The 17,777-nt window shown below is 43.8% G+C and overlaps 1 protein-coding gene across 1 annotated transcript; it reads right to left on the bottom strand.

Annotated features, from left to right (window-relative positions):
- Window positions 1–8,377: 8,377 nt before the first annotated feature.
- On the bottom strand, window positions 8,378–17,742 carry LOC103370905 (probable G-protein coupled receptor 149). Its single transcript, XM_008300095.1, has 5 exons — window positions 16,774–17,742; window positions 15,013–15,193; window positions 14,403–14,905; window positions 10,141–10,284; window positions 8,378–8,890 (listed from the first exon to the last, which is right to left on the bottom strand). Exons 1-5 carry the CDS (start codon window positions 17,740–17,742, stop codon window positions 8,378–8,380), a joined length of 2,310 nt encoding a protein of 769 aa, XP_008298317.1.
- Window positions 17,743–17,777: the final 35 nt, after the last annotated feature.

Below are 17,777 nucleotides of genomic sequence, written 5' to 3'. Positions count from 1 at the left end.
AGAACATGGACTCTAGGTTTATATCAACTGAAAGGAAACAGTAGCCTGAATGTAGAGTAACAATGAAATGGCTGAGAAGGTTGGAAGTAAGTGGCAAGCGCTTTGCGGTGTGGGCAGGTTCCTGTTTTTATAAACCTTTAAGAAGCATTGACATGTGAGAATGAAAGATGGAGGGGCAGCGGTTGGTGGTGACTAGTTTGAAGGAAAAGTTGATTACGGATAAGTAGGTTTGGATGGTGGAGAAGTGGATTTTTAAAGTGGAATGGGCATGGGTGATGAAATTGCAGATGGACACAAGGTCTAGCGAGGGAAAAGGCAGATGGTAGGTTACGTGATATGTCCTGAAGCAGTTTCAGCCAGTTAGGTAGGATGAGAGTGTGGGTGGGGCAAAGCTGTCTAGGATGGCTTGCTGTGAAGCATTTGATAGGTTTGCCAACTGCAGAGCTAATTGAATATGGTGGCTACAAACGGTGGAACTGGAGCGGGATGGAAATCCGACTCTGGAGTCAAGAGTCTGAATTTCTGAAATGAGAAGCAAGACAGTGAATCAGTGATGTAGTTGTGGTGCCCGGGGGCATGAGCTGCACAGAGTAGGAACTGGTATTAGGCTGAGATTAATGTGAACCTGCACAGGAACTGCATAATTACTAGTGAATGGACACTACCTTTATTTATTATGTCTACTACTGCGTTGTTGTCTGAGTGAATAAGTATGAACTTCATTGACCATTCGTGCCCCCAAAGAAGGGTGGCTATTACAATGGAGTACAGCTCATAGAATGAGGTTGAAGGGGAACTTGACTCAAAATTGAGAGAACTGAATTCTGGGGACCATTTAGAAGCAATCCACCTTTCACCTTAGTAACCGCCAAAGTCTATGGAAGGAGCTGTGTCTGTGAAGAGCTGGATGCCCTCGGGTTGAGTGATAGAGTAATTGTTGAAGGAAAGATAAGCCATTTGAGGAAGACAAAGTGTTGCATATGTTGCATTTTCAATTTGCATTAGTTGCCTAGAATTACCTTGTCATGGAAAGAAGGGATGGAGAGGAATGGTTCCCCTGGGGGATGACACGAATGGCACATTTAAGGTGGCCGAGAAGGGCCAGCAGTTTTGTGCATCTGTCTGTTAGGAGATAGTTTGAAAGTAGCAGTGATGTGCTGCATTTTCTCAGAGGAAACAAATGCCTGAAAGGAGATAGTATCGAGGATGATGCCTAAAAACTCTATGGAGGTGTGCGGCCCCAAGGTTTGCTCTTTGAAGAGTGGAACGCCAAATTCTCAAAAGGCTTTGGTGAGGGTTGAGAGCCTGAGGCATAGAGGTGAGGATGGGGAGATGACGACAAAGAAATCACCAAGAAGATGCAGAATGTATGGGAGTCTGTAGTTGTTGGTGAGGATACAACATAGAGATTTGGATAGGAAGTCTAGAGCCTATTCCAGCCAACTTAAGGCGAAGGCAGGAGACACCCTGGACAGGTCACAGAGATATGGAGATGGAAACATACTATTGATGCTTGATGTGAGTTAATATGTTAACCCATTAATGAGAAGGATAGATATGTAGGAAATGAAGGGGAAGGAAGCAGCTGAGCAAATGGAGTTTGGTTAGACTGTGGTAAGGCTCCTTGGGTTGTTGGATGGGGCGCTGGGACTGCTGTGGAGGGTGTTACTTTGTAAGGCTGAAGGAAGGGCAGAGGAATGGGTGATGGGATGACAGGATGGATGTGAATGGGTATTCTGTGAGGCCGGCGAACACAGGAATGAATAGAATGATGTGACGATACAAAAGAGGTCGGACACAGTGGGTAATATAATGTGGCCACCGCTAGAGGGAGCTACCGATGCTGGCTGAGACCCTGGAGGAGGCGGCGGCGATGTGACGTCATAGGTCGCGACCCTGGACGTGGATGGGTCAGGTGAGGATGGGTCAGGTGAGGATGGGTCAGGTGAGGATGCCAGAAGCGCGGGAGGCTCCGAGTTTGTGGCTGGAGCAGGTGGTGAATACAACTAGACTTTCGTTATCGGAGCGGCTGATCGGAATACCTTTCCTCCTCCTTGCAGACGAGCCACGGTCCAGTCGCCGATTATGGTTTCAGGTCCGATGCGATGGAGACGTGGAGCCGGGAGTTGGAGGCGACGGTGGCGGCTGAGTGTGTTGGAGCTGCATCGGTGTGCGCGATGTTTCGAGGCCGCGTGGATGAACGTGAAGACGCCCGAGGACCGATTTTGGAGTTGGAGAGATTTCGTTCGTATATTATGGCTGGAGGAGAATTGTTTTCGAATAGATCGTCGCATGAGTCGGGTGGACTGATCATCAGTTCTGGATCCATGGTGAGTAAGTTCTTGATTTTGTGTAGTAACGTCGAAACGATGCGATCGAGCGATGATGCTCTCTGTTGTGGAGAAAACGAGGCGAACAGTGTTGGATGGGGTAGCCGGTTCCTGCAGAGTGAAGGTTTACTGTGGTTCCAAGAGTTTCCTAAAGCTGCTTGGGAGGCAGATCCTTCAGCTGTCTTGTTTGGGTTCATGAGATAGACACTTTCTCTTCTTCTTAACTCTTCCATGATGCATTGATTACTTCTCTTCTACTCTGCTCTCTTTCAGCCTTCATAAATCTACATACCACTATGACATATGTCATGGTAGAGACTGCCATCTGGTAGGATTGGAGGTTTCATTTTTCACATAACTTTTTACACATGTCAAATAATAACAAGAAGATAATATGATACATTTAAAATCTCACAACCTTTTCAGTATTTGTAAAAAATAAAGTGCTTTACATATGTAGCTTTGCATAAGGTGATACCTAAATAAAATGATTGTTTTGTTACTATAGCCACATATTCTTTGTGTTTTTGTTGCTGCATACAAGGTCTGCAAAACCAATCGCAATCTCCACCAATCTTCAGAATTGACAATCTCTACCAGAAGAATCTCCGATGATGTATATGTCATGGTAGAGACTACAACCTCTACTTTGTCATACTCTATGCCATTACTTTGTCTCTTCTCTCTTTGGTAGTTTGTGCTTTCTACATGTTTCTGATCTGCGATTACTGTCCTCACCAACCACCAAAATGTTTATTATGTGTCTGGTCCTATCTGCCATCCCTCACTCCACCGGGTCGAGGCAGATGGCCGGCCTCCCTGAGCCTGGTTCTGCTGAAGGTTTCTTTCTGTTGAAGGTTGTTTCTGTGGCCCAAGAGCTTGGTCAAAGGGAATCTTTGAAAGTTTCTTCCATGCTTCAGCCAGCAAAGCTTTTAAGTTCGTCCACAGCAGAGCATTGACGTTTTTTTCTGTATGGAATCTCACTTTATGGTATTCGATCAGGGCCATTCTGAGAATTTGATTTTCTCCCAAACAAAATATTCTTTCAACAGCGAGCTAGTATACTTTGGATCACTATCATGATCTCATAATCACACTTAAAACGCTTTCTCGAAAATTGCTTCTTAGTTTGTACACTTAAGTCGTCAAGATTCCACCAATGACTACAAGCTGTCTTACAGCACTATAAGAAAAGACTCCTGGCATTTCCACATTCTTCATGCTTTGCTTTAACCCAAGTCTCGTTGGGGATCTGGCTTTCTGCGTGCAATCTTTCTACCACCTGACACATTTTGGTTGAATTTGCTCTGAAAGTAACACATTTCTCCAGAAGCTGCTGTTTTTCTGCTCATGTCCATATGCAGATGTAATCCACTTTTTCCATTTCTTTGCACTTTAGAAAAGTTTTGATTAAATGTTGAATTGTATGTCTTTAAAGTGAGTTGTATCTGGCAAATTTAGATTTTTTTTTTTTTAGGAAAATGTAGCTGCTGTTCCTCGATTGTCTTCCTTGATTTCGCCCATAGCTGTTGTTTGGTTGATGTTGGTGTTCCTGTGCATCTTTCTTTTATCAGCTCTACAAGTGTGTTATTTTTGAACATTTCAAAATACACCCACCTGTGGAGGTTGAAAGATTGAGTGCCCTTCTTTGTGCAAATGATGGCTAACCTTGTCTCTCAGCGCATTTTATTTGTCTTTGGCACATTTGTAGTTGCTTTTAGGTAAACCCTTGTGATTTATAGTTGATATATTACTGGTTCATCACTAAATATGGACATGTTGCACTAAATCTGACAACCAGACCTTTTTTTGTTGTCATATAGAGTGATTGTGTTCATACTTTCTCAAGCTACAATCTCATTTATTTGCTTTAGTAGGAAAATAAACCTCATGGAAGTTTGCTAATTTGCCTGTTTAACCATCTAAATACTTTCCGGGGCCGCTGTGTGTGTTCAGACATAGACAGACTGTACAGTCAGTGTAACTGCTGTAACAGACTCATCCTGCTCAAAGGAACATTAGGGAATGACCTGTTATCTGGTCCTTAAAGGTTACAGCCAAGTGAAAAGATCTACCATGACTAAGACTGTCACCTTAAAGGTTTGGGCTCTGCTGTATTGCAGCGCTGTGGTGAATATACAGTCTATCAGCACAGATAAAGATGCCATTCTGGCCTAAAACATGATGGTAATTTATCAGTTTATATAACATTTATGAAGCAGTACAGAAAATGCACTTGATTAGTCATACTGCCTCTTATTAACTAACATTTTATTATAACCAGGACTAGACACGACTTGCTTCACATGAGACTTAATATTGTAGATAAATGAAGTCTGAAAACAACATTCTTACATCAGTTATTGGGTAATTGATTCTTTTCAGTCAGCAATTGGCGCTGCTTTGTTCTCATTTCTCAAGTTTGTTTTGGTTTGCAATTATGCCTTTTCCTCATCTCTCTACTTCACTCTTGGCTGAATTTGTTTGTGTCCGGATCTTCCCACCAAAAGCAAATTGGATTACACTCTAGATTCTCTTGTTTTAAATTAGCTGGAATATTAAATGAGCGAAAGATGCGCTTCTTCCTTCTCTCTCAATTTCCCCGATTTTCCATCCCTCTGTCCTTGCCTCACAACCCAAAAGCAATAGACGCCCAGACTGTGCCGTGAAGCACTTTGCACCGATGAGAGAATTGAAGGAATGGTGTGAAAGGGGGGTTTGTGAGAGGTTGCAAAGTACATGCCAGCCTTGAGCCCTGTGTTGCTGTCACGAAATATCATGCATCACCACTTCTAAATTAACTTCTGCCTTTCACACGCGCCATCATTGCCGTGACAATCCTTGAACACATCAACATTCAAGAATGTGATAGGTTTCATTTTTCGACATTCACATTCGTGCAGCATCCGCATTCAGCTGATTCGTAATTAAGGAAATTCACACCGATAGAAGATCATTTCCAGAGACTAGAATAGCCATTTGTTTGGTTGAAATTAATTGTCGATTTGTGTAAAAGATAAGCCGTATTTATGTGTAATCTCATCGAATCCATATCCATGCCGGTTTTTTAAAAAAAAATTCTGTGTTCATCTTTGACAGAAATATATTTAATCGTGTCTTTTGAGCACAAACGCCGAACGGGTAAACTTTGAGTCACTCCTGACTCACAGGTTTTTCGCCTCGGCTGCCAATACTTTTATCTCTGTCATTATTTTGAAATACGCGAACACTATCAATCTCTCAGCTGGCTGCTCTGAATTGAACAGATGAGGGATTTGAAATGAGCAGGTGTCAGAGAGTAAGCAATGCAGGAAAATATTGAGAAGCTACAGAGGAAAGTATTTTTAAAAAGAATAACCACGCTGAGACTAAAGTTGAGTGTGTGCGAGGAGGACGCCTTTTGACTAGTGGAAGGGGTTGTGAAAACAAATTGGTAACAAAGGAGAACAGACTGTTTCATATGCACCAGGCATCCACTCTGTACTCCTGGCAGCACCAGTGTGAACGCGTGCTTCATGTACACACCTCATTTTCATATCCTCGGGGCTACCTGTGATCCATACAAACGATCTCTGACCCTAATGAATCATTTAAGCAATGCAGAACTGCAAATGAAAAGCGTCATGTTTGAACAAATCCGTTTTTTTTTCCCATCCTATTTTGGGTTTGCCTCACACTTTCAACGTGCCCATCGAGAGTGCACGTGTTGAACCGCAGGTGCCACGATGCTACGTTTTGATACAGGCTACCTGCATTGTTTCAGCACAATCCGAGGTTGTGAGTGGGAGGCGGTGAAAGTCCTTGAATCAGAGCGAAATGATAAAACATTAGCAATAGCTGCTTTAATAATTCCAGTTTTTATACTATTTTCCTTTTTTTTTTTAACCTCCAATTTCTCAATTCTTCTCCTGCTTTTCTCCTCCTTTCACACAAAAACCAAATCTCTATTTTCCTGCCATGCAAAATATAATGACTCATTTGTGAAACTTTCCTAATTTAATGGCTTTACTGCTGAAAAATTAACATCTTTACTGGCGATTTGATGTCAGCTCAAACAGTGAGCACAGTGAAATGATCATAAAACTGCAATGGATTAGTCACACTGCTTTTCTCCTAGGGGCACGGGAACCAGTGGTGTTACATAGCCCACTATCTAGGTCAGTCTCTACAGTAGTTAATTATTGCACTTCATTTGCCTTTTATTCCGTAATAAATGTGTGCAGTTTGTGTGTTACCGAATAATCCCGATGGTTGACACAAATGAGCAAAACACTTGTGCAGCTCATGTGCAGCTCCGAATTCGTCAGACAAACAAACAAACAACGATTAATTGATCAATACGGTTTATGAGAATGCTTGACCAGAATCTGAACTGTAGTCCCGTTCAACAGTGAGAATAAGCAGATGATGGAATTACTTCCACTCTGCTGGGCTGCGGAGATGAAACGCTGCTCAGCTGAAAAAAAAACAAAAAAAAAGAAAAACCTTTGGCACCATTAACAGCTGGAATGGTTGACACACTGAACACAACTTTACATTCATCATTATTTATATGCCTGTACATTATTTTCTCACACATTTTGCTCAGCAGCAGCAGTAGCAGCAGTAGCGGTGGCGGCGGCGGCACTCCAAATAGGAACGCGTGGCAATTTCGTCGGAGGCAATTTTCTGGTATGAATCTTTAATGATCACAGTCTTCAGGAAAATAGGAGATGTCGCAGAAGTGGACTCGCTAAAAGGACAATTCAAAAGCTTTCAAGTGAAGTCCACACGGTGCTGTTGAAGATCAAGCGAAACCAAATAGCCGACACATAGAAGACACCACAGTAAAACAAACTTAAACGCATACATGTTCTAAAATTCGTCTAGAATACCTATTTCACTGCTGTTTTGTACACACCTGTACAAGTAAATGTGCATATAAGTAATGATGGATATACTATCTGAGAGAATATGCTTCTGGAAGCAGTTCATGTAACCATTCAAAACGAAATACACAATACTGTCTATGAACTTTTTACCACGGTCGGGGAATTATGCATGTATCTGAAAGGAAGTGAGAGGTCCCGGTGGCTCGCTGATTGGACGGGAAGTGAACTGAGCGGGAAGAGAGAGAGAGCGAGATCATCCCCCCAAAGTGGCTCTGGAAACGTACATTCATATGCTGCCTGCTGTAGTAAAATATGCACTCATTTAAATTGAGCTGAATGTGCACGAGGCAGAGAGCTGCTCTGCATAAGTGTCCCACCCCCCCACCACCACCTCAATGTCTTCTTCAACACTTTTCCTCAAATGCTTGTCTCGCCTTTTTCCCCTCCTCCTGTTTTAGATTTTCAGCACGGATGGCGGTCGCTCTCTAATCCGATAGTAGCAACGTGAACTGCGTTATACTCGACAGACGCAAAAAGAAAACGGCAATCGAAATAAACATACGCGGAGCAGAGACATTCTTCTAAAGGGAACGTACAGTTAAATACTTTTGGTAGTTACTCTCCTACGTACACACTCATTCTCATGGGTGAGCCGACTTCTCACACACTAAAATGCACGACACACGCTCGGATGAGTCAGACGCATGGGTCAGGTGACCCCACCCCTCTCGGCTGAGTCACCAGTGACGTCGTCTACAGGAGATATTTCATACCAGACATGTGATCCTTTTCTACGTCGAAGAGTATTTTTCTCTCGCTGTGTCTGTTTTATGATGACAGGCTGCCATATGGTGGAAGTCTTTGCAGGAATACAGATGCACTGCTAAAATACTGTGTCTCTCTTGCTTACACTGATTTACTACTATCTGTCCTTTATACTGGCTACACTATCTCTGTGTACAATGCAGATAGGCGACACGTGTGCTCTCGTGATGTTACCTGAAGAGGAAGTACAAGAGTAAGCAAACGGACGATTAGTCTCGAGCTGGGTCACCTGTCAGCTCTGTTAGATCAGAAAGAAGTAAATGTGGAATGATTAGGAAATTTGTCTTGCAGCGTCTGACATGCTCTTTCGACCTCCTCTAAGAGCTACCTTCTTGTTATTCTGTAAATATGTCACTCTTCCCTCTCCCCGGCTTGCTTTCTGTAGGCCTCATTGAGCAGCTGTATCTCCTCGTGATACCCCGAGCTCTCCTGTGTCTGTCGGCGGCTGTTCTGCCGATGAGCTTCCACGGTGTCGGGTATAGTGATATTGATGGTCTCTGCTTCGGTGTTGCCGCTGCTGGGGATGAGCAGCGAGTAGGAGGCGGTCTCGCCCAGGTCGCAGGAGACGAAGCGGTTCTCCCTTCGCGAGTAGCGCAGCGAGGGCGAGCGGGCGTGGGTGGAGGACTGGCTGATGTTGGAGATGATGGACACGCTGTCCATGGCCTCTTCGTTGTCACAGATCTCCAGAACCTCAAGGTGGATTTTGACGTTGGTGTCTCCCACGCCGGCTCCCATGCCCATCCCCATTCCGATCTCCATGCCCATCCCAACGCGGCTCACGTTCACGTCTCCAGCTTGGCCTCCCGATGCCGGGTCGTCTGCACTTGGCTCGTGGCCAACTGACTTTGAGCGATATACCTCCACCTGTGAAGCAGAAAGATTTTATTAACAGTTATTAATAGTATAATGTCACAGTTTAAGGGATCATTCAAGTCATATCAGGTGTACAGTGTATGAAATGTATCTTATTTTACATCATATATCATAAGATCATTCCACTGCTTTGTTAGAATTAATTTCTTTCTCCTTCACAATCCAGCTGTCTTCAATTCATCTTAACTCAGAGATGATGGTGGGTAATTAGCAGAACTATGTAACTAGTTTAATTGAAAATAACTGTTAATGGAATTTTGACAATTTGAGAAATCCAAATGAACTCTTTTTTTATCTAGAGTGACATGAGGAACTCGATACTGAGTATGTCTTCTTATTAAGTATGAAGCTGGAGCCAGGAGGCTGTTACCTTAGCTTTGCATTAAGACTAGACAGACAGGAGCCAACACCTGTTTTCCAAGTTCAAGAATCTACCCTCTGTCACCTCTAAAGCTCAGTAATTAAATAATAAGTTACTTCTTTTGTCTTTATTACAAACAAAAAACATATATTTTCCTCAGAGTTGGCTTATAGTGGCAGCATTCCAGGTGCTTCTTTCTCTAGTTTCCCACTTCCTCCCAAGGTGTTCCCAGGCCAGAGGAGATGTGTAATCCCTCCAGCGAGTTCTGGGTCGCGTCCCAGTTGTCTGGAAAACTTCCAAAGAAACTCACCCTGGAGGCATCCTACTCAGATGCGTAAACCACCTTAGCTGGCTCCTTTCGGTACGTAGGAGCAAAGATGATAAAGCTTTAAAACCTTATCTCTAAAGTTGAGCCAAGCTTCCCTACATAGAAGGCTCACTTGGATCTCATTTTTGACCATAGGTGAAGTGTAGATCGACTTAAGAAAAAAAATCAAGAACGAGGTGGCCTGAATGAGAGGCAGCACCTTCCAAGTCTGAAAATGCTGGCTTTGTCACTCTGCGTTGGGTTTGAGGTGCTGCTCCAAGCGAGGGAGTGTAAGTATCTCGGCCTCTTGTTAACGGTTAAGTTCAGCATGAGATGGACGTATTGGTGCAGCGTTGGCACAAGCAAAAATTCAAAAACAAAACCTTTCAGTTTCCTCCTGCTTTCCAGTCTTTATGAGCGTCTCCTTGCTCTGGCCCAATACTTTGACTAGCGAAGGCAAGACAGTTATATTTGTACTCTCGTTTAACTTCCATTAGGAAAGCATGATTTTCCTTAAACAGGAGTAAAACCCTGTCTTGCTAACAAAGACGACATTGCGGTGAGGGACGTTACCTTCTTGGCATTGTTGGGGGAGATTTTGAGGCCGTCGCTGCTGACCTCGTAGGTGGAGAGAGACAGTGTCTTCCCCGTGGGTGCTTGCAGAGATACAGTTCCTTGAAAAGCGCACAGGGGGATCGACAGACCACCCGATGACCGCTGCATGGGAACATAATTGGAAAAAAAAAAAAAAAAGTTCCATCATCTAGCACAGCATCTTCATTTACAAACACACTTGGCAGGTCTTAATAATTGGAAATACTATTATACTCATTACTAACTTCCATCTTGACCGGCCGTCATCTTATTGACAATAAATACAAAGCGTCTGAGGCTTTACATCAATGACGAGGTAAAGTTGCAATCAATCTCATTCCCTTTGTTTAAACTAATTGCGGTTAGATTGTGCCCACGTTGTCAAGTGCAGGGAGATGAATGTGTTGACCATCCGTCTCTATCCCAGGAGTTAATGAGGCTTACATGTAAGAGCCCTATCAACAGCACTGTGCTGCTAAAAATGAGATGTTAGCCCTGCATGCATACAGCAGCTAACAGACAGCTGGCAGCTTTACAGCAAAAACAAGGACGCACCATCGATAAGCCATTAAGCCGTAATCATAATTTATTTTTATTATTATTAACTCATTTCATTTGTCTAATATAATTTATGTGTACAATGCATCAATCAAATTTCCTCCGGGTTTCTTATCAGTTTGCCATCTTTTTCATTACAGGGCTCATTCATACCACTCACATCTTTTAATCACATTTCATGTTTTCCAGTCATATTTTTTAATTGTTTTTGCAGAGATTAAGTCAACACCGAGTACATTAAAGTGAGCCTCTGTCAAGATGACGTGCTTGAGAAACTGCACATCGCTGGCAGCGGAAAGGAGAAGCGTCCTGCGGTGCGGCAGTGGGGGGGACTGTGGCAGGTCTCATTAAGCCTCTAAATTATTTAGATTAGTCCAATGTAATGATCTGATTGTGACTATGATGCACAATAGAAACAAAGAGGATGTCAATCTCTTGTCCTCCCTGGCTCCGTCTGTGTTGCCGTTATTGTGTTTGCATCATTGTGAATGAAGAGAAACACAGGAGGGGGAGAGAGCGAGAACGCAACGCTGAGCTGAAAACACATTGTCAAGTAAATTAAATAATGCTCAGAGCCCATCAATGTGGGAAGTGCCTTGATGGATGCCTGATTGCGTTCTGGGTTGTTTTCACACGGCTTAACAAAAAAAAAGAAAAAAAAAGACATATAATGTAACGTTGTAATTCTCCAAATTGTTTTGATATAAATCCTGCATGATGTGAATGTAGACATCATCAAATTGCTTTTACAGCCAAACAATAACTTTTGAATGGATATTCATAAAACACAGAGACATTAATGCTCCCCAAAGAGGCTGACGATTCAGTTTTTTTTTTTTGGTGAAGTATTAAAAACAAATATTTTGAATGGATTGTCATGATATTTGAAAATGGATACCAATGGTGCCCACAGGATGCATCCAAACAACTTTTGTAACCTTTCATCTACTGCTACCAGGAATTTGCACATTACTTCCAACATATCCAGTGTAATCCACAAGATGGGTTGGCAGAGGGATGCATGGTTTGCAGACCATGTCATCTGATGATGCTATGAGACTGACAGTTAAGACTGAAATGTATCACCAACTGTTGAACTGATTAATAGAATTTGACGCTTGGTGACGTTGTTGTGGAGCAGCTTGTTTTAATTGTAATGTCTTTCCCATTGTGGTCCAATTTCTCCGGCACACACGCAAAGAAATATCTATATTTTAACGCTTAAATTAAAGCGTCAACATACAGTACAGGTAAATATGCAGCAGCTCTGTGAGGTGTAAAGTGTGGTTGCAGGATATTGATTCTAGCTGTGTTATTTCCATGTCTACTCACATCAGTATCACGTCACATCAATATTTCCCCCCTACCTTATGCATTCAAGCCTTATTGGTTAGAATAACGTTTTGGTTTTTTGTCAACAGTTTTGGAGGAATTCTCAGAAGAGTAAACGGGTTTCAGTTCCCTGCATCTGAATGCACATTAGATTTCCATTTCCCCCTCGAGGGAAAGCGCTTGAGAGGCCGAGCTCTGCGCTTTGCTAACACAGTATAAAGTCACCGGGAGGGTAAAGATGTCTTTAAGCTCTAATTCCACCTCTGCTGAAGGCCAAGAAGACTGACAGTAAGGGGAAAAGACGCCGGGTAATGACATCTAGTCCTCTAATGAGGAACAAAACACAAGCCAGGAAACACTATAAATCACAAACTCTTTTGGCTGGGCTTCCATCTGCTCTTTTGTATGTATATGCAGTAATATTGAGTTGTGTGTGTGTGTGTTGGTGAGATAATTTTAATCTTTATGTCTTTTGTGTCTGTGCTCGGGGAGCCAGGAGGGTTGCTGGGCACGAGGAGCTTAATTTTGTTATTGTTTGTCTTTGCTGTTTGGCTGTGTTCTCATGTTTGTTTGTGAAAGCAGTGTGTTGGTGCACACGGATGCTGTAATTGCATTTCTGCATCCAGGAGACCCCCAATCAATGAATAAGGCCTAAGGAGACATAATATACAGAGTTTGCGACTAAGAAACTGAGAAGTAGGGCACGCACGCACACGCAAACCGGCAGTGAGCGTCTCAGACTTATACATGATGCAAAGTGAGTGCCAAAGCCAAGCTGCAGATGCATGCTCCATGGATTTTCCACCCTCTGGTGATTTTCAAACCAAAACATTTCAAACTTATAAGTAGAGCAGAGAGAAAAAAAAAAAAAAAGGAAGAGAGACAGAGATGTGTGCATGTCTTTTTTTTTTTGTATGCACGCATGTTGCTGCATCTGCTCACGTCCCAGTTAGCTTCGCGAGTCTACAACAAGCTTATACGGTTAATATTCTACAAGTTGCATTTTCGGTTTCAAAGGTAACGCCTGTAGCTGCTCGGCTGCTTTGCAAGGAGCGCAGAGAGGCTGCTCTCTCATCTGTGGCTGGTATCTCCAGTGCCAGGATACATTAATCATTAGGCCTTTACTGTTTTGTCCTTGTTTAACAATTCAGCCGGGTCTCGCAAAAACACAGAGAATTAAGCTTCTGGTATTACAAGAGCACAGGATGTCAACAACAAAGAAAGAAATGGATTAAAAATGGATTAGTGGATGGTCTGCGTCCCTGTAACAAACCGTCTCGAGCTGCACGGCACCGCATACACTGCTACTTGACTTGCAACTGGTGGACGGAGTAAAGTATTGAGCGGCTGAATGCATCCTAACTTTATTAACTTTATAGGTCTCCTGAGACAGAAGAACTCGGCGCTGTATATGCGCTGAACAGATATCGTGTGTTTGATTGAACTGGAACCAAAACATTAATAATTCCATTCAGTTTTCATTCAGAATTTATACCATATCACAAGTATGCACGAAAGCGTTCAGAAACACACATAACGGGGAGGTAACCTTCAGCAGCTAAATCTTCTGAATACTGATCTTGAAACTGTAAACACCGCCTTTAACCGCAGACTCAAAAGACTAAATCGATGAATGGAGCCGAACCCTGTGAGGTGCTCTGATTTAAGAGTCTGTAGAGCAGCGACGAATGCATATTTGGCTTCGAAAGACAGGCTGACATTTGTTGCTAAAATGGTACGCGTCTGATAGTATCTTGATCAATTGCTCTATTAGTCAGAACCCATTCAAGCTTAGCACAGATGAAGAGATGTGCGGTGAAGAGAGGAGGGGGAGAGAATAGAAGAGAGGGTTGAGGGAGAGAAGATTTTAACCATTTTATCTAAATCACATGCACAGCTCCCAGTCTGTCAGCTTGATTATAAAGAGGCGCATTCGTAGATGCGGAAAAAACCCAAAGAGACACAGACCAACAAAGTCACTCAATTCAAAGCCTGCTTTAAAACCTGGCTGCGTACAAACTACTCTACTCCACCAGCATTGTACCCGCGTCTCTGCACAGGTGCACTGCAATGAAAACTGCATTTAATTTCCTTCCAGCAAAATGTAAACAGAGAAAGGCAGATTGAAAATGCATCCATTTTATGGTCCAGAGACACTAATTACTTCTAAACGATCACCTCTACATGTTGCGTGTTAATGCAGCAGTTGTTTGACTACTTTGGGAAAGCAACAGAGTGTGCGGAAAAATCAATTAATGCCAGCCGTAAACCCCGGAACGACAGATACAAATGACTCAATTAAACGGTTCAAGATCAGACTAATAAAGCGACTGCTCGGGACAGCGGCGTACCTGTCTGGGCGTCCTCTCTGATTTACTCCTGCACCACTCCCAGTCAGTCAGCTCGATTTTGCGACACTCCTCGTGCGACAGCCTCCTCTCCGGCCCCTCGAACACCGACGACGTGTCGGTGAGGTTGTGATCGTCCTCCCGGTGATGGGAAAGCAGCGAAGGACCACAGCGGAACTCCTCGTCGTCCCCGTGGTTCTCGTGGGGGAGCGGAGGACAGTCGGCCAGAGCTTCGCCTCCGCCGGCCACCGCTTCCAACAGAAGGTCCGCGTGAGAGGAGCTGTCCACTGGGCACGTGGTGCTGAAATCAAAATTGGGCCCCATGCTGGAGAACCCACCACTTTCTAGTGCATCAAGGCGGGCGTTAGGGAAGTCACAGTTGAAAAGGCTGTGGTAGGCAGGCTTCTCAATAGGAGGACTGCTATGAGACATGGTGGCGTGCGACAACTTGTACACTCCATAGCCTTGTTGGAAGGAGAGGTTGAACTCAAATCTTCTTTTCATCGCTGTGAAAAAAAAGGCCCGAAAACAACTCATCACATTGGGAAAACATTGTTCAGGGTTTAATTGTGCACCCTTGATTTTTTAGAATGAAACTTGCGTCACCGTCTACCTGAGGGTTCCTGCGCTGGATCCCGTTTGCAGTTAATGAAGCAGCCGCACGGCATGTGGATCCAGCGCTCAGACAGCACGAACAACGGAGTGACCGCAGGGGCGAGCAGAGTGAGAAAGAAGCTCAGGGTCTCCAGGGAGGAGCTGCGTGCGTTCACTGCGTGGCGCACCAGCACCAAAGTCTGCGAACGAAAAAAGGGAAGGGTAAATTAATTCACTGAGGAGTCGGTGATTCAGTATGCATGAGGAAAAGGTGGGAGGGAGAAGGCATGAATGAAAAGAAACTGCACAGATCCTTCAGCCGTACTGGGCTTTTCATTTGCTTACGTTTTGTACTGAAAAGTGTCAATGGCATTTGAGCCAAAATACAACATGAAGGGATTTTCTTCTTTTGTGCTGCTAATGAGTGCGCTTAATTGAAGACAAAAGCACAAATCTGTTTGTCTTATTGGACATTTTAAGTGTTTCTTTCGTAAATAGTGTTTAGTGGCTCAGCAACAGGTGCAACATTCTGCTGATATTCATCTCTAAAAAAAAAAAAAAGTGATGCGAGGACAGGTACAAGTAATGGGTTTGTTTAGAACAACAATAGCAACAAAAAATATTCTAGATATATCTGTGGAAAGATTTTGTGAATTTGTGATCGGCGACATTTTCTGTCTCAATCATCTCCAACGCTTTTGCTCATTTAAAGGTTGCAAGTTTGGAATTCCAGCTCTGTTTGTCCGTCATTGTCTGGATTTATCACCTGAAGTTTCTTTTTTTATCTTTGAGCAAGAACAAGTGTTGTAACTGAGGCACTTTGTGTAGCAAGCATTCAAAGTATTTCACCATACAAACCAATAAATGTTGCACTGAGGTGATGACTGCAACCTGAAAACCTACTGTTCTCAAGCCTTTGGGGAATCTTAATATAATGAAACATTGATGTTAACCAAATAAAAGCTTATATATTAAAAAAAAAAAGAAAAAAAGAAATCTGTTTGACACATTTTTTCAGAGAATTTGCTTGAGTTTTGTTCAAACAACTGCAAAAATGTTGGTTTATTAACAGATTTCACGTGTCCAGTACATTACTATGGTGTTCATGGGACATAAAGAGTTTTCTAAATGGATCTCCAGCAAGAAAAAGAAGTTCTTTTAATGCTTTTCATCAATGAAAATGGTTTGAAGTACAATACACTTCTCTTTCATTCATCCCACTTTCTGTTATTTTTGCCCTCATAATGCACAAACAACAACAGAAACTGGTTTGATGAAATGTTTTTCATCTTGTGCTCCATTAGAGGTCCAGCCAGTTTTTTAATTGGCTGTTTTTTTGGCTTTGCACAGATGGTGACTGTTTGATATCTCTTTGTTGCCACTATGAGGCCAGAATGTACCCTTTTATGGTTGTTTTTGGTTAAAAAAAAATGTACACGGTTGGAAGACAAGCAGTTCTGTTTCTCTTCACCAAAATCTTATTTTTTTCTCTAAATTGGCCAGTTTGTTAAAAAATAATGAGGCAGTTCTACTTGTTTGAACTAGAGTTTAACGAATTTCCACTGCAAAATAGGGCACCCCAGACGAAGAAGAAGAAGAAGAAGAAGAAGAAGAAGAAGAAGTTTATCTGCATGACTAACATAACTTGTGTGTGTTTCCAGAGAAAAGGCAGCTACTGAGCTTTTATATTAAATGGTTTGGCAGGACATTTCCTAAAAGTTCTCATGTTGTTGCCTTTGGCTTCTGCTACCGTAGCATTTGCATTTATCACGCTGCTTACCATCATTGGCATCCACAGAACAACTCGGACGACCGCCAGGATCATGGAGAAGCGCTTTTGCGCAAACACCACTGGGGTGTCCCCCACGGCCGCTGTCCTGGGTCCACTGACGCACACCGGGGACAGACCGCCGGCCTCTTTGTCCCTGAGCTCTGTCCCGCACGAACTTGGGCTCAGCTCGTTGTACGCACCGAAACTTTTGTTCAAGCTGTCCCGGGAAAAGGACTGGAGGTCACAGAGGGGCGCGGAGCCGCTCAGCCCCCTCGCCATCTCCAGGTAGCTCGGGTACAGCAAAGTCCTCTGGGGCTCTCTGGAGCACAGCAGCTGGTAGGTGAGAGGGATGAAGAAAAACAGCAAGCCGCAAAAGCACAGGAAATATAAAGAGAAGAGCAGCAGGATGTAAAAACTGTCGCTCTCCGGGAAACACCCGAGAGAGGCCGACGTGAAGCTGCCCCATCCGCACAGAGGCAGCACGCTGACGGTCAGGCTCACTGCCCACACACCGGCGATGGCCCACATCACTCTGAGGGGCCGGCGCACGGACTGGAGCACCCCGAATCTCTTGGTGACATAAAAAGTGTAGGCTGCTATGAGGCAAGCCTTCATATTGCTGGAAACACCCTGGAACACGTAAAGAAGTCCGGATAAAGTGCACAGGCTGCCCGACCCCTCACCTCCGTCCGTCTCCCACTGCAGGAGCATGAAGAGGGAGAGGGGCACCACGCTGAGCAGGTCGTCCACCGACATGGAAGCCACGATGACACACAGGGAGGTTTTTCTCCTCATCCGGAGGAGGGAGAGCAGCGAATACACACCTCCGACCAAGGTGACGGCGGCGATGGTTACGCACAGAGCGAAGAGCAGCAGGCGGACTTGCCTCTCCATCTCGGAGGGGTCCGTCGTGTCGTAGGTGGCCGTGGAAAGGTAGCTCTGGTTGGGCGCCGGAGAGCTGTGGTGCGTCGTGGACATTTTCGGTGGATCGTCTCTTTTGGCACTTTTAAATC

This window comes from Stegastes partitus, unplaced genomic scaffold (assembly GCF_000690725.1).
Source record: "Stegastes partitus isolate 25-593 unplaced genomic scaffold, Stegastes_partitus-1.0.2 Scaffold1498, whole genome shotgun sequence".
NCBI lineage: Eukaryota > Metazoa > Chordata > Actinopteri > Pomacentridae > Stegastes > Stegastes partitus.
Note: the sequence above shows the minus strand (reverse complement) of the source record. Positions and strands in the feature narration are given on the sequence as shown.